Source organism: Balaenoptera musculus, chromosome 14 (assembly GCF_009873245.2).
Source record: "Balaenoptera musculus isolate JJ_BM4_2016_0621 chromosome 14, mBalMus1.pri.v3, whole genome shotgun sequence".
Taxonomy (NCBI): domain Eukaryota; kingdom Metazoa; phylum Chordata; class Mammalia; order Artiodactyla; family Balaenopteridae; genus Balaenoptera; species Balaenoptera musculus.
Window position 1 is genome coordinate 25,607,067 of NC_045798.1, and position 16,827 is coordinate 25,623,893.

At 64.4% G+C, this 16,827-nt stretch overlaps 2 protein-coding genes across 3 annotated transcripts in view; one reads left to right on the forward strand and one right to left on the reverse strand.

The window, feature by feature from the left end:
* Window positions 1-16,827, reverse strand: part of RSPH14 (radial spoke head 14 homolog) — a 61,968-nt gene that overhangs the window by 25,892 nt on the left and 19,249 nt on the right. The window lies entirely within an intron of this gene.
* Window positions 1-16,827, forward strand: part of GNAZ (G protein subunit alpha z) — a 41,589-nt gene that overhangs the window by 17,133 nt on the left and 7,629 nt on the right. Inside the window, exon 2 of the mRNA XM_036823857.1 lies at window positions 1,496-2,646. Coding sequence (XP_036679752.1) covers window positions 1,924-2,646 — 723 coding nt within the window. The 5' untranslated portion in view covers window positions 1,496-1,923. The remainder of the gene's footprint in view (window positions 1-1,495; window positions 2,647-16,827) is intronic.

Below are 16,827 nucleotides of genomic sequence, written 5' to 3' on the forward strand. Positions count from 1 at the left end.
TCTCCTGGTACATCCCCCACCGTGGGCTGTGGGGCTGCGGCGAAGCAGGAGACACTCAGCGCCCCAAGGCTAAACCCCTCCCCCCTTGCTGACTGGGCACCTGCTGTGTGCCGGGCCCAAGTGCTGCCGTGGAGGGTGGGGCGGGACGGGGTAGAGGCCCAGACGGCAGAATGGGGGGCGCTCACAGGTGATGGGGATGGGGGTGGGGGGAGCACTGGCTGGGTACCAGGGTCTCTGCCGGCCACTTTACCTCTTGGGGACCAGCTCTGGGTGTGCTGTGATCAGTGACGGATAGGCTCTGAGACGGGGGTCATGGGCCCGGCCACACAGCTGGGCTGACACTCACCACCCTGAGAGCAGTGGGGTGCATCAGTGTCCCCCCGAGCGGCAGGGGGAGCCCAGGGAGAGAACAGGCTTGGGGTCAGCTCCAGGGCAGGATGGCGGGGACTGACAGGCATGGAGGCATCTGGGAGAGTGACGGGCAGGTAGGGGGACATGGACAAGACTCGGGGTCCTTCCCACCCAGGGCCTGCTGTGGGGGGAACGGGGGCATTAGGGGGTGGATGCTGGCCATGGCAAGATGGGGCTGCTGCAGGGGGCAGGCAGCCAGGCAGGGACAGAGGCTGTGTGGATGGGGTGAGGGGGGTGCCGTCCTGGGCTCCCAGGCGTGGGCAGAGCCTGAGCTTTGGGGATGCCCTGGTGGGATGGGCCCGGCCCAGCTGCTGCAGGTGGTCGGGGGAGCCCTGGGAGGAGCATGCAGACTTCCTGGGTCAACAGGGGGCTGGCAGAGAGCGGGTGCTGAGGCCCTGCACCAGGTGTGAGCACAGCTGCTCCTTATTGACCAGTGGGGGCAGGGGACCTGAAAGGCTTGGCCTGGGACCAGGGAGCCTCTGGGCCGCCCCTGCCTTGCCCTGGACTTGCTGTTTCCCGATGCCCTTGCGTTGCTCTAGCTTGTCCTGCCGCCCACATCTGGCCACCGCCCTGCCCATTTGAGAGCCCCTGCCCTGGAGAGAGCAGGAATGACCCCACTCCCGGGAGGTGGTAAGAGTCGGTAGCACCCAGTTACCCTGGTCTGGGACCCCATGGTAAACATGTGGGTGCAGCGCCAGCAGCTGCAGGAGAGGGTGCGGAACCACCACATGGAGTCCTAACCACCACCAGACGGAGGTCTGAGGCTTGGCGAGGGTGAGGTCGCCGGGTCCGGGTGGGCAGGGCAGAGTGGTGGGGCGCTGGGCTTTCTCCCCTCTGAAGACCCTCAGGCCTGGTCCTGGCCTAGCTGTGGGCACCCTTTCCTTGAGCGCCGGCTTCAAGCCAGCTGACTGGCGGGAGGGGTGCAGGGTGGCGGCCAGGCATGTTTTGCTGGGGTTTGAGCTCCACTGGGGGGGCAGGGGGGGGCTCTGATTCATCATTCCCCAGGCCGCTTCCCGCCGTCCAGGGCTTCCCTGCCCACCCAGCCTGCGGTGGGAGGAGACTCATGCTGTTCTCTTGTTGGCAGGTGAAGGCGGATGCCCGAGGCAGGGGGACCGCAGGGAGAACCCGCGACATCCTTACTGGCAGCCGGCCCTCTAGCCACACTCGGCAGCATCACCCCAGCAACCAGCGACCAGACGGCTTCCCACCGTCAGGAGGACAGGGAATGACTGCGGCGCATCTGGCCCCACGGTGGCCCTGGGAGGTGGAGTGTCCCTGAGGGAGGGCTCAGCCGCCTCCCGCAGCGCAAGAGCCATGCCAGCTGGAGAGGAGGCACCGGGGCAAGGGCTGCAACGGGGCATGGCCTTGCCCCCCCACCCACGCTGAGCGCTCCAGGGCACCGGCTCCCATCCACTGGGCGCACCTGCCTCAAGTCTCAGCTCCCCCGCTCGGTGGCCACCGGGAGAGGCGCCCCATCCTGTGCTCCGCGTCTGGGCCCGCCGCTGCCGGACCATGGGATGTCGGCAAAGCTCAGAGGAGAAAGAGGCAGCACGGCGGTCCCGGCGAATTGACCGCCACCTGCGTTCGGAGAGCCAGCGGCAGCGCCGCGAGATCAAGCTGCTCTTGCTGGGCACCAGCAACTCGGGCAAGAGCACCATTGTGAAGCAGATGAAGATCATCCACAGCGGCGGCTTCAACCTGGAGGCCTGCAAGGAGTACAAGCCGCTCATTATCTACAACGCCATTGACTCACTGACCCGCATCATCCGTGCCCTGGCCGCGCTCAAGATCGACTTCCACAACCCTGACCGCGCCTACGACGCCGTACAGCTGTTCGCACTGACGGGCCCTGCCGAGAGCAAGGGCGAGATCACACCTGAGCTGCTGGGTGTCATGCGGCGGCTGTGGGCCGACCCCGGGGCGCAGGCCTGCTTCGGCCGCTCCAGCGAGTACCACCTGGAGGACAACGCGGCCTACTACCTGAATGACCTGGAGCGCATCGCCGCGCCCGACTACGTGCCCACCGTGGAGGACATCCTGCGCTCCCGGGACATGACCACGGGCATCGTGGAGAACAAGTTCACCTTCAAGGAGCTCACCTTCAAGATGGTGGACGTGGGCGGGCAGAGATCAGAGCGCAAAAAGTGGATCCACTGCTTCGAGGGCGTCACCGCCATCATCTTTTGCGTGGAGCTTAGTGGCTACGACCTGAAGCTCTACGAGGACAACCAGACGGTGAGTGAGTGACTGGGCTCTTCTGCTCGTTGCTGCTACGCGGGAGCCGGTGGGATCCTGGCTGTGTCCAGGGAGGGAGGGGAGTGGCTGCTGTCCAAGGGGAGCCAGGGCAGCTCCAGCGAGGACCTCGGGGTAGCGCCTGCCGTCAGGACGTCTGCCTGGAGGGCAGCTCTCGGTGGCCACCCCAGCTGGGGGGCCCCCAACTCCACTCTAACCCCACCCTGGGTTCCACCGGGCAGGGATACCCTTTGTGCTATGCCACCCTCACTGGCTGCAGACAGCACTGCCCTCATGGTGCTCACGGGCCCAGGTGGCCTCACCTAGGTGCTGCGAGCAGACCGCACACCCCATGCCTGATGCTCTCGGGGTGCAGAGGGCCAGCTCTCTGCTGAGCAGGGCCTGCTCCTCGGCTCCCAGAGCATGTTGGCCGCCTGGGGGTGGGGAGGAGGGGAAACTGGCACCGCGAGGGGCTTTGCTGCAGGTGAGGTCGAGTGTGGCCAGGTGCACGGGGAGTGACCCTGGAGGCAGGAGACAGGCTGGCTGCCCTACAGGACACGGCGCAGGCCGGGCATCCAGTTGTTGGTCCGTGTGGCAGTTCAGTAAATGCAGCAGCTCCCACCAGCTGGGCACCGTGCTCCGTCCCAGGAACCTCAGCGCCGCAACCCCGTCCGGGTCCTGAGAGTCTGTCAGCCACAGGGTTAAGAACCTTTTCTGAGGTTTAATCCCCAGGGGTCAGGTAGGGGTGGTAATTCCTTCAGGCCCTCTTCCCAGGCTGAGAAACACCTTGTGGGCTGGAGCTCAGAGTCATGTGGCAGGGAGACCCCAGAGGTGGGTGCAGTGCAAGAGGTGCCGAGGGGCAACCTGGACCCGGTGCTGAGCCAGTGGAGGCTTGCGGGGAGCTGCTGGCAGGTGGGAGCTAGGCCTCTGGCAAGAAGAGGGTGGGCAGTGCACTGCAGGCCCAACCGAGGCAGGAGGCCCAGGCACGGGCGCTGCAGTCTCCCAGGGCACCCAGGAGCGGTGGTGGTGGAGGCCGCTCAGCCGGATAGGGATGGGTGTGGCTGGGGCCGCCCCACAGCAGAGGGTCTGTGCCAGGCGGGATCACCGAGCAAAGACCTGGCATCTGCCCTTAAGAGGTCTTTGATCCTGAGGGTGGGGGACATGGGGCAAACAGGGAGTCTGCAAAGGAGCTGTAAGTGGTGTTGGGCTGGGTGCCAGGGGCTCGGGGAGGTGGCAAGCTGCCAGGGACCCAGGGGAAGGGGTAATGATGTTCATGAGGGGGATCCTTCATGCTGGGAAATGAGGGGACCAGGGGATGGGGCGATGCGAGGAAGGGACACCGGGTCTTTTTAGGCAGATGCCGGCTTTATTCATTGGGTTCAGCAGGGAGTCCTAATTTTGGGCTGCAGCCCCAGGAACTCTGCAGGCGGCTGCAGGTAGTGGCCACTGTGCTGGGCACCTGACTGGCTTTCCGAATAGAGAAGGGTATGCAGCACTCTTCAGGTTTGCACGGAGGCCCAGCCTGGTGGAGAAGGGGGAGCAGCTGTAGGAGGCCACGGAGACAGGAGGCGGAGCCGTGTCCCAGCGGCAGGGGCCTGGACAGTCTGCAACTCCCTGTGGGCCAGCCCATCTTGCTCCCAACACTGTCCCCCAGAGTCTCGTCCCTCTTCCGCCCGCCCCCACTTGAGGGCCACGTGTGGTCTGGGCAGCGGAGGAGCGAGGTCAGGCTCCTCGGTGTTGCTTCACTGTGGGCAGAGGGCTTGGGGCTGACCAGGCCCTGAAGCGAAGCGGGGTGCCTGGGCAGGTCTGCAGCCACCTGGACTCCAGCTGTCTCGCTCTCCGGGTGCCTGCCTGTTTTCGGCTGTGTCCTGAGGCTGGTGGTGGCCTGTGCTCGGAGGCCTCCGGGGGCCACATTTGTCATCTCCAGGACGGGCGTGGTGAATTCCCTCGGTGCTGGGCGGGCTCCCAGACTGTCCGCTGGCATGTCCTGCCCACCGTGTCTGCGCCCACAGGTGTGCCGGGTCATGGGGGCAGGGAGCCTCGTCCCCGCATGGGTCCCGTGTTTCATGGAGGCATCTGGCTGCCCTTCCTGCTCTGAGCCTGTCGATGGGTTGGCGGCCCAAGTGGCCCAAGTGTCCTCAAAGACGGGCCCCAGGCCAGGGCTTCTGCCTGAGGCCCTCCCAGCTCCGCCCACTGTCCCCGCGGCCCACAGCCCCTCTCCTCTCTGCTCTGGCCTCGCGGGCTCGGCTCACTCCCACGTGCTCCGAGCTCTCCAGCCTTTAGCACGTGGCCACCCTGTCCCCTGCCCCTCATCTCTTGCCCGCTTGCCCTGTCCTCCAGGTCTCATGTCAGGCGTCACCCCCTGCCCACTGCCCGCGCACCCCTCCATCACCGTCGCTCATTACGGTGGCCCCGTCGTATGCGAGCAAGTAGCCGCCTGGCTGGGTCATGTGGACGACGGGGTGGACAGGCGGCCCCGGGGGGGTTTCTCTGTGAGGCCCACACGTCCTCCTGAAGGCAGCCAGGCTCTGGGGCCATCACAGCATTTCCTGAGGGGAGAGGCCAGCGGCCAGGCCCGCACCCCCTGCCTGCCCACCGCCTGGACTCGGCAGGCCTGAGGAGGTGGTTGTTCACCAGAAAAGGAGATTCTTGATGAGAAGCTCAAGCAAGGCTGGAAATTCACTGGATTCCAAGTGGTTCTGACCTTTCATGATCTACCAGCAGTGTCTCGATGAAGAACAAACTCTGCTGAGCAGAGACAGTACCAGCCGTGAGTCCTACCGCTGCTGGCCCGCAAGGTGGTCTGGCTGCCACCTGGGGAGAGCCCAGCCCGCCTCTCCGTGCTTGGGGGAGGCGAGCGCTGCAGAGGGGCTGGGACTTGGCTGCCACCCCATTTTCTCCTTTCCAAGGGCCCTGGCAGAGGCCAGGTGGCCAGGAGAAACCAGAGGCTCCCGGGGCCTGGTGCCAGGCTCCGGACACGGCTCCTCGGAGCTCCTCCCCGCTCAGCGCCTGCGGCTTCCTCCCACCCCCCCTCCCACTCCCTGCACCTGGCAGAGGAGTCCCTGCCCCACCCCCACTTGCCCGCTGGCCTCTGCGTCAGCATGTTGCCAAGGGTGACGTCAGGACTGCTGGGCGCAGAGGGCATGGAGGGCTGCGGCACGTGCAGGGCAGCCCCTGGGCAGGGGGCAGATTCCAGGCGTCTGTGGACCATGGTAACCAGCAGATCCCAGAAGCTGTGCTCAGCCTTGGTGACAATTCCGGGCCCTCATCCAGGAGGATTTAATGGGTACTTGGCCTGCCTGGGGCCCGTCCCCCCGTGCAGTCCTGCAGACACCAGGGGGCCTTCACTGTCCCCATGCGGGGCTGTCCAGGCAGCACAGGAGGCCAGAGCACAGCCCAGTCACGCATCACCTGGCGGGTCCTGTGGGACGGCAGCCATGCCCGGGGTCCCCATCACAGGTGGTAGGACAGGTCACAGTCCGAGCTCACGCAGCCATGGGCCCTCCCCGAGCCACACCTGCTGCCTGGGGCCAAGGCAGGCCGTCCTGCCCCACCCACCCTTTGGGGAGCCACTTCCTTCTCCACCTGGCTCGTGGACTCTTCCCAGGGTAAAGAAAGATGAGGAACTCAGCCATGGCCCGCCTGGGCGCCCACCCCACACGGCAGCCCCTGAGCCCCCCCCCCACTTTAGTACCTGGCAGGCGGGACCCCAGCACCCTGCTGTCAACCTGCCAACCAGCCTCAGCCCAGCGCACCTGCTGATGGACCCATGGCCTCTGCATGGTGGGGGGTCCTTCAGAAGGGGAGGACGAGGCGGCTATGAGGTGTCAGTGTTCTCACGGGAACACCCTCAGCGGCTCGCTCGCTGCCTTTCCTGGTGAAGCTGTCAGCAGGCCTGCCGTGCACCTGCTGTATACCTGCCATGTGCCTGCTGTATACCTGCTGTGCACCTGCTGGGTGTGCAGCCGCAGGCCTTGACGTGTGTGTGCAGTGTGCCCGAGGAGGGGGCTGCTCCAGGCTGTCCTACAAATAGTGTGCTTTGTCATTCAGCCCAAAAAGGGAGCATGTTTCAGTGACACAATGAACGGCACTGTGTCACAAAATGGTGCTGCCTGGGTCTGCGGCAAAACTGACCGTCACCTGCTGGTGACAGAGGGGGTGGCATTTGTGCAAAGAACGTGGTTACAAGTGGGAGATGCGAGACGTGGATGATACCCGGCTTAGATTAGGAAGGGACCTGACGTACGCTTTAGTGCCCTTAACCAGCCAGCTTTACAGATGAGGACACTGAGGCCCAGAGATCACTCATCATGGGTTCCAGGGTGGGGGCAGTGAGCAGGGTTCGGGGGACTTGAGTGGCCATCAGGTTTGGCACTGGCCCAGCAGCCCCCACCCTGTCAGTGGCAGGACCACAGGGAGCTCCAGCAGAGCAGGTCCCCACTCTGCCTCCTGCTCCCGACCCGGTGGAGGACATAGTTCCAGGAACCGTGCCGTGGGGACTTGGGACAGAGCCAGAGAAGCGTGCCGTTGACCCGCCAGAGGCCACCAGCCTCCCCCACCAGACACTGGTTTCCCCAGCAGCTCCTTCTGGTCTCGTGATGTGCCAGGGCCAAATGTACCTTTGAACTCTGCAAACCACGCTGCCCCTGGGACAGCAGAGGCCTCCTGGACCAGAGCCAGGAGGCAAAGGCAGCTAGAGGGCCAGGCCCCCGGCAGGGCCACCACGGTGCCTCTCACACCGGGTGCAGCGGGCACAGGGCTCAGCTGGCCCCGAGCGCTCCCCCCGCTGGCGTCCCCCTCCAAGCTCAGCCCAGCCCTTTTTCTCTGTGGCCTGTTACCCCTCCCAAGCGTTGGAGACGTGTGGCGGCTCGAGGGGGCCAGGTGTGCACTCACAGCCGGATCGTTGGTGGCCCGGAGCCGCTGCTGGCGCTTGTGAACAGTGCCCACCTCTGTGCGGGCTCCTCCGGCCGTGGCACTAGCCGGGGTCCTCGCTCCACTGCCTGGCCCTTGTCTCAGCCCTAAGGGGGCTGAGGCCACGTGGTCCTCCCCTCTGTGGGCCCTGGGCCTCGCGTGGGGGAGGGGGAGGGCGGGTGGAGAGGCAGCAGCCGCAGCCGGCCCTCCCCTGCTCCCAGGGCAGCCGAGCACGAGGCCCCTCTCTACGGCGACTTCCTCCGTTCTCCCTGCCCTGTCACACTGGGCATTCCCGAGGGCTCCTGCTTCCTGCTCCCTTTGTGCTCAGCTCGTGCCCGGAATAGGTCCTCCATCAGAGGTCAGCCAGACAGAAGGACGGAAGGACAGGCAGGCCACCTGCCGCTCAGTGTGGCCTCCCTCCAGCCCCGCTCCTCACCCTGGGATCCTTGTGTGCCCGCCCCTCCATGGTGGCCACCTCCTGCCGCGTCACTGGAGCGCCCCCCCACCCCAGGCACAGGCTGTCACTGGACACAGTGGAGCAGGTGGGATGCGCCCCCCCCACCCCCTCCACGCTCCACCTCTCCCACACGACAGCCTTTGCCACGTGCCCTGGTGGAATCTGCATGGGGGTGTCCACATGTCCCTCGGATCTGAGGCTGCGGTCCTTCCCCCATAGGCGGGTTGGGGTCAGCCTCTTGCCAGGTCGCGGACCAGCCCTGGGAGGGAGCAGGCGGGCGCCATTGGCGCTGTGTGGGCAGCGCTGGCCCCCACCTGCGCTGCACACCCATCCACTGGAGGGCTGTGGCTGGCCAGCACCAGCTCACAAGTGCCAATTTTTCCGTTTTTAAGAAGTTTGTGAGCTGTTTGACATCATGTTGGTAGCTTAAAATCAGCCAGGTGAGAGTAATGACACCATGGAAATTGGCAGCCTCTACAGCCGGCCCCCACCCCGGCCAGATGTTAAACATTCACCAGCCTCCTGCAGCCGGTGACCCCTGAACCCTGGCTAGAAGGGCCTGCCCGTCAGGCTCATTCATCGGTGAATTACAGTGTTCACTGTCTGCATCCTTTTAAAGAGCTCTATCAGCCTCCTCTGTGACCCCTCAGCACCTCCCTGCTCTGGCCCTGTGACCACACTTGTCTTTTCTGTTCACGTTCGTCCTGCTTGCGAATGATCATTTGCCAGATGGCTCCACGCTCTCCCCGGGCAGATTCACGAGAATCAAGCCTCTGCATAGGGGAGCAGCCTGGAGCCGGGTGGTTCTGCCATGTCTCTGTCAGCATGTTGGACTCACGTGCGAATCTGCTCCAGCTGGGCCTCCCAGGGTCCCCACCTGAGGACAAGCCCCATGGGGCTTGTTCAGGAAGCAGTGAGGGACAGAGGCGACTGTGGCCCTTCCTCCCCTGAGGTCACATGGGGACCACATTGAACAACCCCTGGAGGCCAGAGTGGCTCCCCCAGTGCCCACATCTGCTGGCCCCATGCTGGCTGTGGCCAGCCCCGAGGCACCCCAGTGCAGCAGCTCTCTGGGTCCAGAGAACCCCGCGGGGCCTCCTGCCCCGGAGACCACCTTGCAGGGGAGAAGGGAGCAGACATCAGGAGCAGGGCCTGGACGGATTGGGATGAAGGTGGGGATGGTAACCTGGGCTCGACCTTGCGCATCCAGCCTGGGTCGTGGGGCCTGTGGAGGCGGCCCACAGAGGCAGGACCGAGGGGTTTGTGGGGGCCATGGAGAGCTGGGCCAGCTGGGCGAGGTCCCGGGTGCCAAGTCCCACCCCCAGCACTGCCTGGGGTAGACGTTGCTGCCAGGGCTTGTCGGGGCCTCTGCAGCTCCCACATCTGCGCACATCCTCTCTGCCAGGTGATCTGCTCTTCTCAATGTCCCTGCACCCCGCGGAACGTCTGTATCCCGCACTTACCAGGAGCTTCAGGGCAGAGGGACCTCCCCAGCCCACATCCCGCTCAGCGCCCAGGCCAGCGGGTTAATTAATTTCTTGAGCGCATTAGCCCCACTCCTTACGCACACGTCAGAACCCAGAGGGGTTTTAAGACGCAGATTATTATTGTTTTAAGGGATTTCTATAATCTGAGAACTGAAAAACAACTTCTCCACTTAGCAAGAACAGGCTCCAGGGAGCTGGCTGAGACCACTGGGGGACCCTCGGTAACCAGCACAGACAACTGGCCCTGAACAACACTGAGAAAGGCTTCTGTGCTAACAGAACTCGGGGACTGCTCCCCCCACCACCCAGGTCCCTCTGGCTCTGACAGTCTAGTGTTTTGGTAGATCTGAATACAGTCAGCTAGGGCAAGGGGGCATGGTCATCTGAGGAGGGCCCCCTGGATGGAGCAGAAGGTGGCCCTGTTCCCTGCACGTGGCTCCCCACTGGACACACGTCCTCAGATCCAGAGACCAAACTCAGGCTGGCCCGGGAACCTGGGCCACAGCTCACCCTGACCTTGTCTTCATCACCCCTAGTTGGTGTCTCATCAGCTCATGTATTTGCTCTAATTTCATGAATAAAACCACAGTCACCCAGAGGCCCTGGGCCTCACGTCCTGAGGTTTCCGCTGAGGCCAGCCCCAGGCCACAGCCCCACACACCTTTTCAGGCCTTCGATGACCTGGGAAGGCTCTCGGCATCCTGGCTGAGGAGGCCCAGAGCCTCCAAGCCGCATGGCCCAGCTCCACGTTCCCCAGAAGCCATAGCCTCTGGGCCTGTGTCTCAGGCTCCAGGAAACCAGCTCTGTAGCCAACTACCAGCCGCTGGGGAAAGAACAGTCTGGAACAGCTGACTGGGGCAACCTGTAGTTCTTGGGCGGCTTCCCACCTGGGCCCTTTGTTTACTGCCTGCTGGCTCCAGGGACGCCCCCTCGGCTCCTGTTTCAGCCTCATCTGCCCAAAGACAGGACCTCAGGAGGCGAGAGGGGGCCAGCCACTTGCAGCCCCAGTCCTGTGCGGCCTCAGCTGGGCAAGCTGGTCCAGTCATGGCTCCCTTGTCTGCAAAGCCAGACGACAGATCCACGGCTCAAGGACAGGATGCAGTTTTGACATCTGCCAGGTGACTGCTTGGTGCCCGCAGGGCCTGGGACTCTGGGGCTGGCGCTCTGATGGAGGGGGATGCCCAGCAGTGGAGCTTAGACCCTGGTCAGCCCCATGGCCTCCCCTGTGGCCTGGGCCACCCTGCCTGGTTTGGTGGCTGGGAAGGCTGTGGGAATCACGCAGGCCTGCAGGGAACACAGTGCCCTCCTGCCATTTCCTTTTCTTCTCACAAGAGACAACCACCCAGCCCCCCACTCCCCAGTCCTGCTCAGGCTTCCCAGGGCCAGGCTGCAAGTGCCTCTCGGGACTGAGGGGTTTTGGGGGGCCGTGGAGAGCTGGGCCACCTGGGTGAGGTCCCGGTGCCAAGTCCCACCCCCAGCACAGCCTGGGGCATCAGGATGCGGCATCACCAAGGCCAGAGACCACACTGAATCAGGACAGAGGAGGCGCTGGGCAGAACTGTCACCACGCTCTCCTCTGATGCCCAGACCTAGCAGGCTGGCCTTTTGTAGCGCAGCTGACCAGGGGACCTGGCGTTGGGCACCACCAGCCCTGACACAGCACATGTTCCTCCCGGGGCATCCCAGCCCTGCTGCAGTGGTGTGGGGCCCAGGGAGGGCAGGAGGTCTCTTCTGGACAGCAAGGAGCCCATGGGGGTGGGAGACCTACTGTCCCCAGTGGTTGTGGAGGACATGGATGGAGACACTGCGTGTGACTCCAGCCTGGATTCAGTGAGACCACAGCCATGACCCGCTGACCAGCCGGCCTCTGGCACGCCCTTCCCCCGAACGTTGTTCCTGCTCCTGCCCAGTGCTCTGTCCCCAGGCACAGCTGCTGTGACCCCGTGGCCCGGTATCTCCTGCCACACTGCCAGTCTGGGGGGATGGGCTGGCCCAGCCCTGGGGGTGATACGGGTGGTCACAGATGGAGGGGGGTGAGGTTTCGAGGACCCACTCAAGAGGCAGTGACACGAAGACAAGGGCTTGGGAACCAGAAACAGGGCCCCACCCAGCTTCTTCATCCCCCTGCCTCACCTGAAAAGGGGGCTGAGAGGCTTGGACCGTGCTGGCCAGGGCGAGCACCGGGAGAACGCTGCCAGCCACCGAGCACCTAGCAGGGTGTGGGGTATGTCAGCCACAGTGACAGCGTCAAGGGCAGGATAAAGCGCCAGCTGCCCCCACAGGCAGGAGCAGCATTCCCAGGCTCGAGGGCCCTGCCGTGGTCCTAGGGTCCCGCGGATTCCCTAAACCGCGTTCCGATTGTATGGCTGCGCCAGCACATGGAGGCATCCTTCCTGGGAGAGGCTCTGTCACTTTGATCAGTTTCTCAATGGGGCTGAGACCCCGTAAGACTGCCCTTGCCCAGCCCCAACCCCCTGCTGATGGAGAAGCCAGGGTTAGGGCAGTAATAGCCCAAATATTACTTCCTAAGGATGAGCATTTTTGAAATCCATCTTGTTGGGCCACAAGCAGAGGTTCCCAACTGAGATGTCTACCCGCCCCCCCCAGCCCTGTCCCCAGCTTCTCATGTCCCTGCAGGAACTGGCCACCTGCTGCCCATGGCTCTCCAGCTTTTCCTCCAGGAGGGGTGGCCCAGGGCTGTGCCCAGGGGTGCAGAAGCTCCACCTTGCTGAACAGTGTTAGGCAAGGGTGTTGGGGCCCAGGGGGTCCTCAGTCTGGTCCCAGGAGGGGCTGTTTGCACTGCCGTTCCCTCCTGTGGTGGCAGTGATGGTCTGCAAGCCGGGCCAGGCCTGCGCGCACCTGCATCATGCTGTTTGCCAATTTCCCGTCAGTGACTGACAGCAGGGGGGCTTGGATCAAGCCAGCAAGATTTAACACAAAAACAAATAGAAAGCAGTTCTCATTTCAGCTGAAGCTGAAAAGGACTGGAAGGACTGGGGCTTAGGAAGAGGCATCCTCCCTGGGGGCGGTAGCGGTTGAGGGGGGGCGGTAGCGGTGGGCGGGGGGGAGGTGGGAGGTGGGCGGATGAGGTGAGAGCAGGCAGGACCCAGAGCCCGGACCTCATCCTAGGCTGCCACCCTTCCTCCCTGGGCCTGGGCATGACATGGGGAGCTGGGAGCAGGACACAGGAGCTCCAGGCCTTGCAGAGCAAGTGCTCCAAGTGTGGCCTTGGGCATCTGGGAGTCAATTCTAACTCAGTCCCCCCCCATCCAAAGTTACGAGATGCCGACTGCCCTCGTCACACCTGCCCGGGGCTCTACTGGACACCTGTGGGATCAGGAATGGTCCTTTCTGGCTCTGAGATCCTGTCAGTCATTGATTCTGAGACTCAGTGAGAACAGAGAGCAGAAGAATGATGTGTGTTTGGGGAGCAGGGGCCAGCTGGCCACACAGACTCCCAGGGGACAGCTCGGTCAGGTGGGCAAAGCCCCCAGCCAGGGCACGAGCGTGTTTTGGTGCTGGGGTGGGGCAGTGACCTGCCTGTGTGGCCCCAGGGTCATCATGTGGCCACCTGTGGTCCATCTGGGCTGTCTGGCTCCTGAGGACTCGCAGCGCGCCGAGGCCAGCATGGCTGTGTCAGTGGAAGGAGGGGGGCTCAGTGGAGCACACTTGTCCCGAGGCACCCTGGTCCCAGTCCCGTGCCGGGCACCGTGGGGAAACGGTGGGGCCCAGGGCGCGGTCCTTCCTCTCCGGGGGCAGATGTCCGGGTGGGAGGACGAGGGCAGGGGAAAGAGGCTGGGCCTCAGGTGCTGTCGCAGACCCTGCACACAAATCTCTAAGCCCCCCAGACGGGCTGCCACACTTGCTACTATTCTGGGTCACCCGAGCTCCCTCTGAGCCGTATACTTTGGGAGACTGGGGACCAGCAAACAGGCTGCCTGGAGAAGGTGGGTGCTGAGCATGGAGCGGGGACGGGTGGCGTCAGGCGAGGTGGCCCGAGGCTGAGCTTCCGCTGTTTCTGGCAGGTTCAGGATGGGTTTCAGGCCATTAGGGCCCGAGCACAGCTTCCCCGCAGCCTGTTATCTTGTTTAAACAGCCCTACTGTTTGAAGTGGCAGGCCTGGCCAGCGCTGTTACTATGAGCGTCACAGTTGTCACTTGATGGGGGGCAGGGGACAGGCAAATGGTGCTTCTGACTTCTGGACCCGTCGGAACACACTCCCACCCCAGTGAAGCCCCATCTGTCACTGGCCCAAGGCCTGCAGGGCTGAGCCTCCTCTTGCCCCCACCTGGGCTGCAGCAAGCCGCCCCCTGGGAGGGGAGAGGCGGTGGCCCTTTGCTGAGCCCCCTTCTCGTCCCTGGGGAGGGGGGCCAAGGGCCGTGAGCACCAGGAATGTGGGGCGCGAGGTGCACCACCCCGAGTGCTAATCCCTCTGTGCTGCTGGCTAATCCCCACTCTGGCCGCGACTCCCGCTGCCCGTCTGCAGGTGGCAGCGGAGGCCAGGGGTCAGGGGAGCAGGAGGCGGGGCACTGACGGGGACACACAGTGGAGTTGGTCCTGGGGCCGCTGCACGAACCCCGGGGTTTGGGGGAGGAAGATGAACCCCGAGCCTTCGTCCCCGGCAGGTCAGGAGGTTCCTGATGGTTTTAAAGCCAGAAGGGCACCTGCCTATAAACCCTTTTTCCCCTCGTTTTGCTTCACGACGGCGCTGAGGCGAGAAGGGACACAGGCCACTGCCAGCGAAGGGCCAGGACAGCACGGAGCCTGCTGCGGGGAGCGGGGGAGGCCCAGCCCTGCCAAGTGTCAGGGTCCTGGTGGGGGGGAGGGGAGGCTGGGGGCGCAGGCAGGCCCCTCCCCAGTGACCAGGTCCGACCACCTGGACAGGCAGGACACGCGGCGCCCGGCGTCCTCTCACTGTAGCCCCTGCACACGGCCGCCTTGCCGACCACCTACATCCCGCACCATCCAGCCCTGCCTGCCGTGGCCCTGCGGCCAGCAGACCACTCACCCCGCCGGGCGCTGGAGAGAGCAGCCCCCGCAGACCGGGTGGTGGTGCCCAAAGCCACAGCAAATCAACAGAAGGATTCCAGCTGGTGACTGGCTACTTCGGGGAGGCTCAGGGACGGCCTTGAGAGCCCACCCCTCCGCCGGGACCCAGGGGAGGACAGCCTGGTGAAGGCCTCACGCGGGAATGAGTTGGGGCCAGGCAGAAGGTGCCGGGTCACCCCGCTGGGATGGGAGCAGCTGCTGGAGGGCTATGCACAGGGCAGCGAAGTGACCCCAGGTTGCAGAGACACGCAGCAGAGGCAGGGAGAGGTGGGAAGGAGATTCCAGGTGCCGTCAACTGGACAGATGCAGGTAGAGCCCATGGCCCAACTCCGGGACCCCGGCCTCTGTGGGGGGGTCGTGCCCACTCCTGGATACTGCCTCCCCTGGCAGAGGCAGCCAGACAGTGCCCTCCCTCCATGCCACCTGCCCCAGCTTGCTGGCTTGGCACTGGGTGGTCAGTGCACATGTGTCCGCCCCTAGGGCCTCAGTTCTCTTAAGCCAGGACTGCCCCTTGCTTCTCTCTGTGTTTCTGAGAGTGACTGCTTGACGTCCAGGGAAAGGTGCCGGGAGAGGCCAGGCTTGGATCTCGGACGCCGGTGCTCGGTGGTAGGGATGCTGGGCCCCCAGCTTCCTGTCACTGCCTGTCGACCACGTTTCTACTGTGACTCACTTCACGACAGCCCAGAATAACTGCCATCTCCTGGTTGGCAGGACCTGAGACTCTTGGGTGAGGTCAAGTCCAAGGCCAACCGAGGCAGCCATGGGGGCTTGGGGTGGGGCTGCCTCAGGGCTCCTCACTCAGGCCCCCACCCCTTTCAGCCTGTCCCACTCACATCACCCAGGGAGCCCTAAAGCTGAAGTGAGCCAGGGAGAAAGGGGGTCAGACAGAAGATGGGGGGGTGGGACTGGTTTGAGTGGGCGTCTGGTGCCAAGGGTCAGAGCAGGAGATCAGGGCCTGCACTGGGAGGCCTCTGAGGTCCCAGGGACACGAGAGGGTGGGGTAGGAACACGCTGAGGGACTGGAAGGGGGAAGGGGTGCCGCCGTGGCTGTGCCTGGTGGAGGGGAGGGCGGCGGCGGGAGGGGCACGGGGAGTGAGCTGCCTGTGTGGCAGGGCCGTGCCAGTCGATCTTGGCCTGGATGTCCCGAGGGCCCACAGGGTACAGGGGCAGTGTGGCTCCGTGGGCTTGAGGGCCCAGACTTGGGGAATGGGTGCACTGACCCTGGGCAGCCGAGGGGGAACACTACCCACCCCAGAGAGAGAAGGGGGCGGGCGGCAGCACCCCCGGCTCGCCCTGTTGCCCCCGCACAGGCTGCGGCACCACCCACTCTGTGCCACCCGTGCAGACGAGCCCCGGGGACAGTCAGGGGCTCATTGATCCATTAGCCTCATTAATCCAATTCTCCAGTCCGGCGCGGCCAGCACTTAGGCTTGTGGGAGGAAGAAGTGGGGAGCGCTAACCAGGTTGGTCTGCACGTGACCCCGGTCATCCAGCTCTGTCCCCAGGCACCCCCCCGTTGCCTGAGGCCAGGAGCCGGATGGGGATGGCAAGGACCAAGGGGTGGCTGTGGCCGTCGGAAGCTCTCCTTGGGGCAGAGGGCCTCGGCAGGCCAGGCTGGGCCTCGCAGCCCCCATTCCCACATCCATAAATGGGGATGTGGGGAGGAGCCCTCACAGCCACTGCTCTGAGAGGAGCAGAGAGCTGGACCTCTGGACATCACAGCAGCCTCCACGCAGAGGAGGAGCAAGGCCCAGAGCCTCCAGGGGCAGCTGTCGAGGGCGAGGCACCATCCTTCGGTAACAATCCCACCCCACCCCTCCCACTGGGAGTCCCACCCACCCACCCAGGGCACTGCAGGCAGGAGCAGGTACCAGAAGGACCTCCCCTCTTCCCTGCCCACTGCTCCGCCCGCCAGGGAGAGTGAGATACCCTCAACCCCCGGAAGCCCTCCCCCACCCCCAACAAGTAGACAGTGATGGACAGTGTGGTCTGGCCAGCCAGCCAGCCAGGGCCGGGCCTGCGTGCCCCTGTGGAGAGGGACACCTGGCCCAGCTCAAAGATGGAGCGTCTTCTGCCTTCGGTCTGTGTTGCTGTGCGAGGCCGAGGGTGGAGGCTTCCTCCCCAGTTGCCATGGAAACTGCATGCTGAGTGTCTGAGTATAAGCTCAACCAAGGGAGGGGAGCAGCTGCCCTGGGTGGCAGCTGCTGTCACAGACTCTCAGTGTTGGGAAGGGCCCAAGGGGCTGCCCTACTCCTGCGCCGGCCAGTGCAGAGGGCAGCT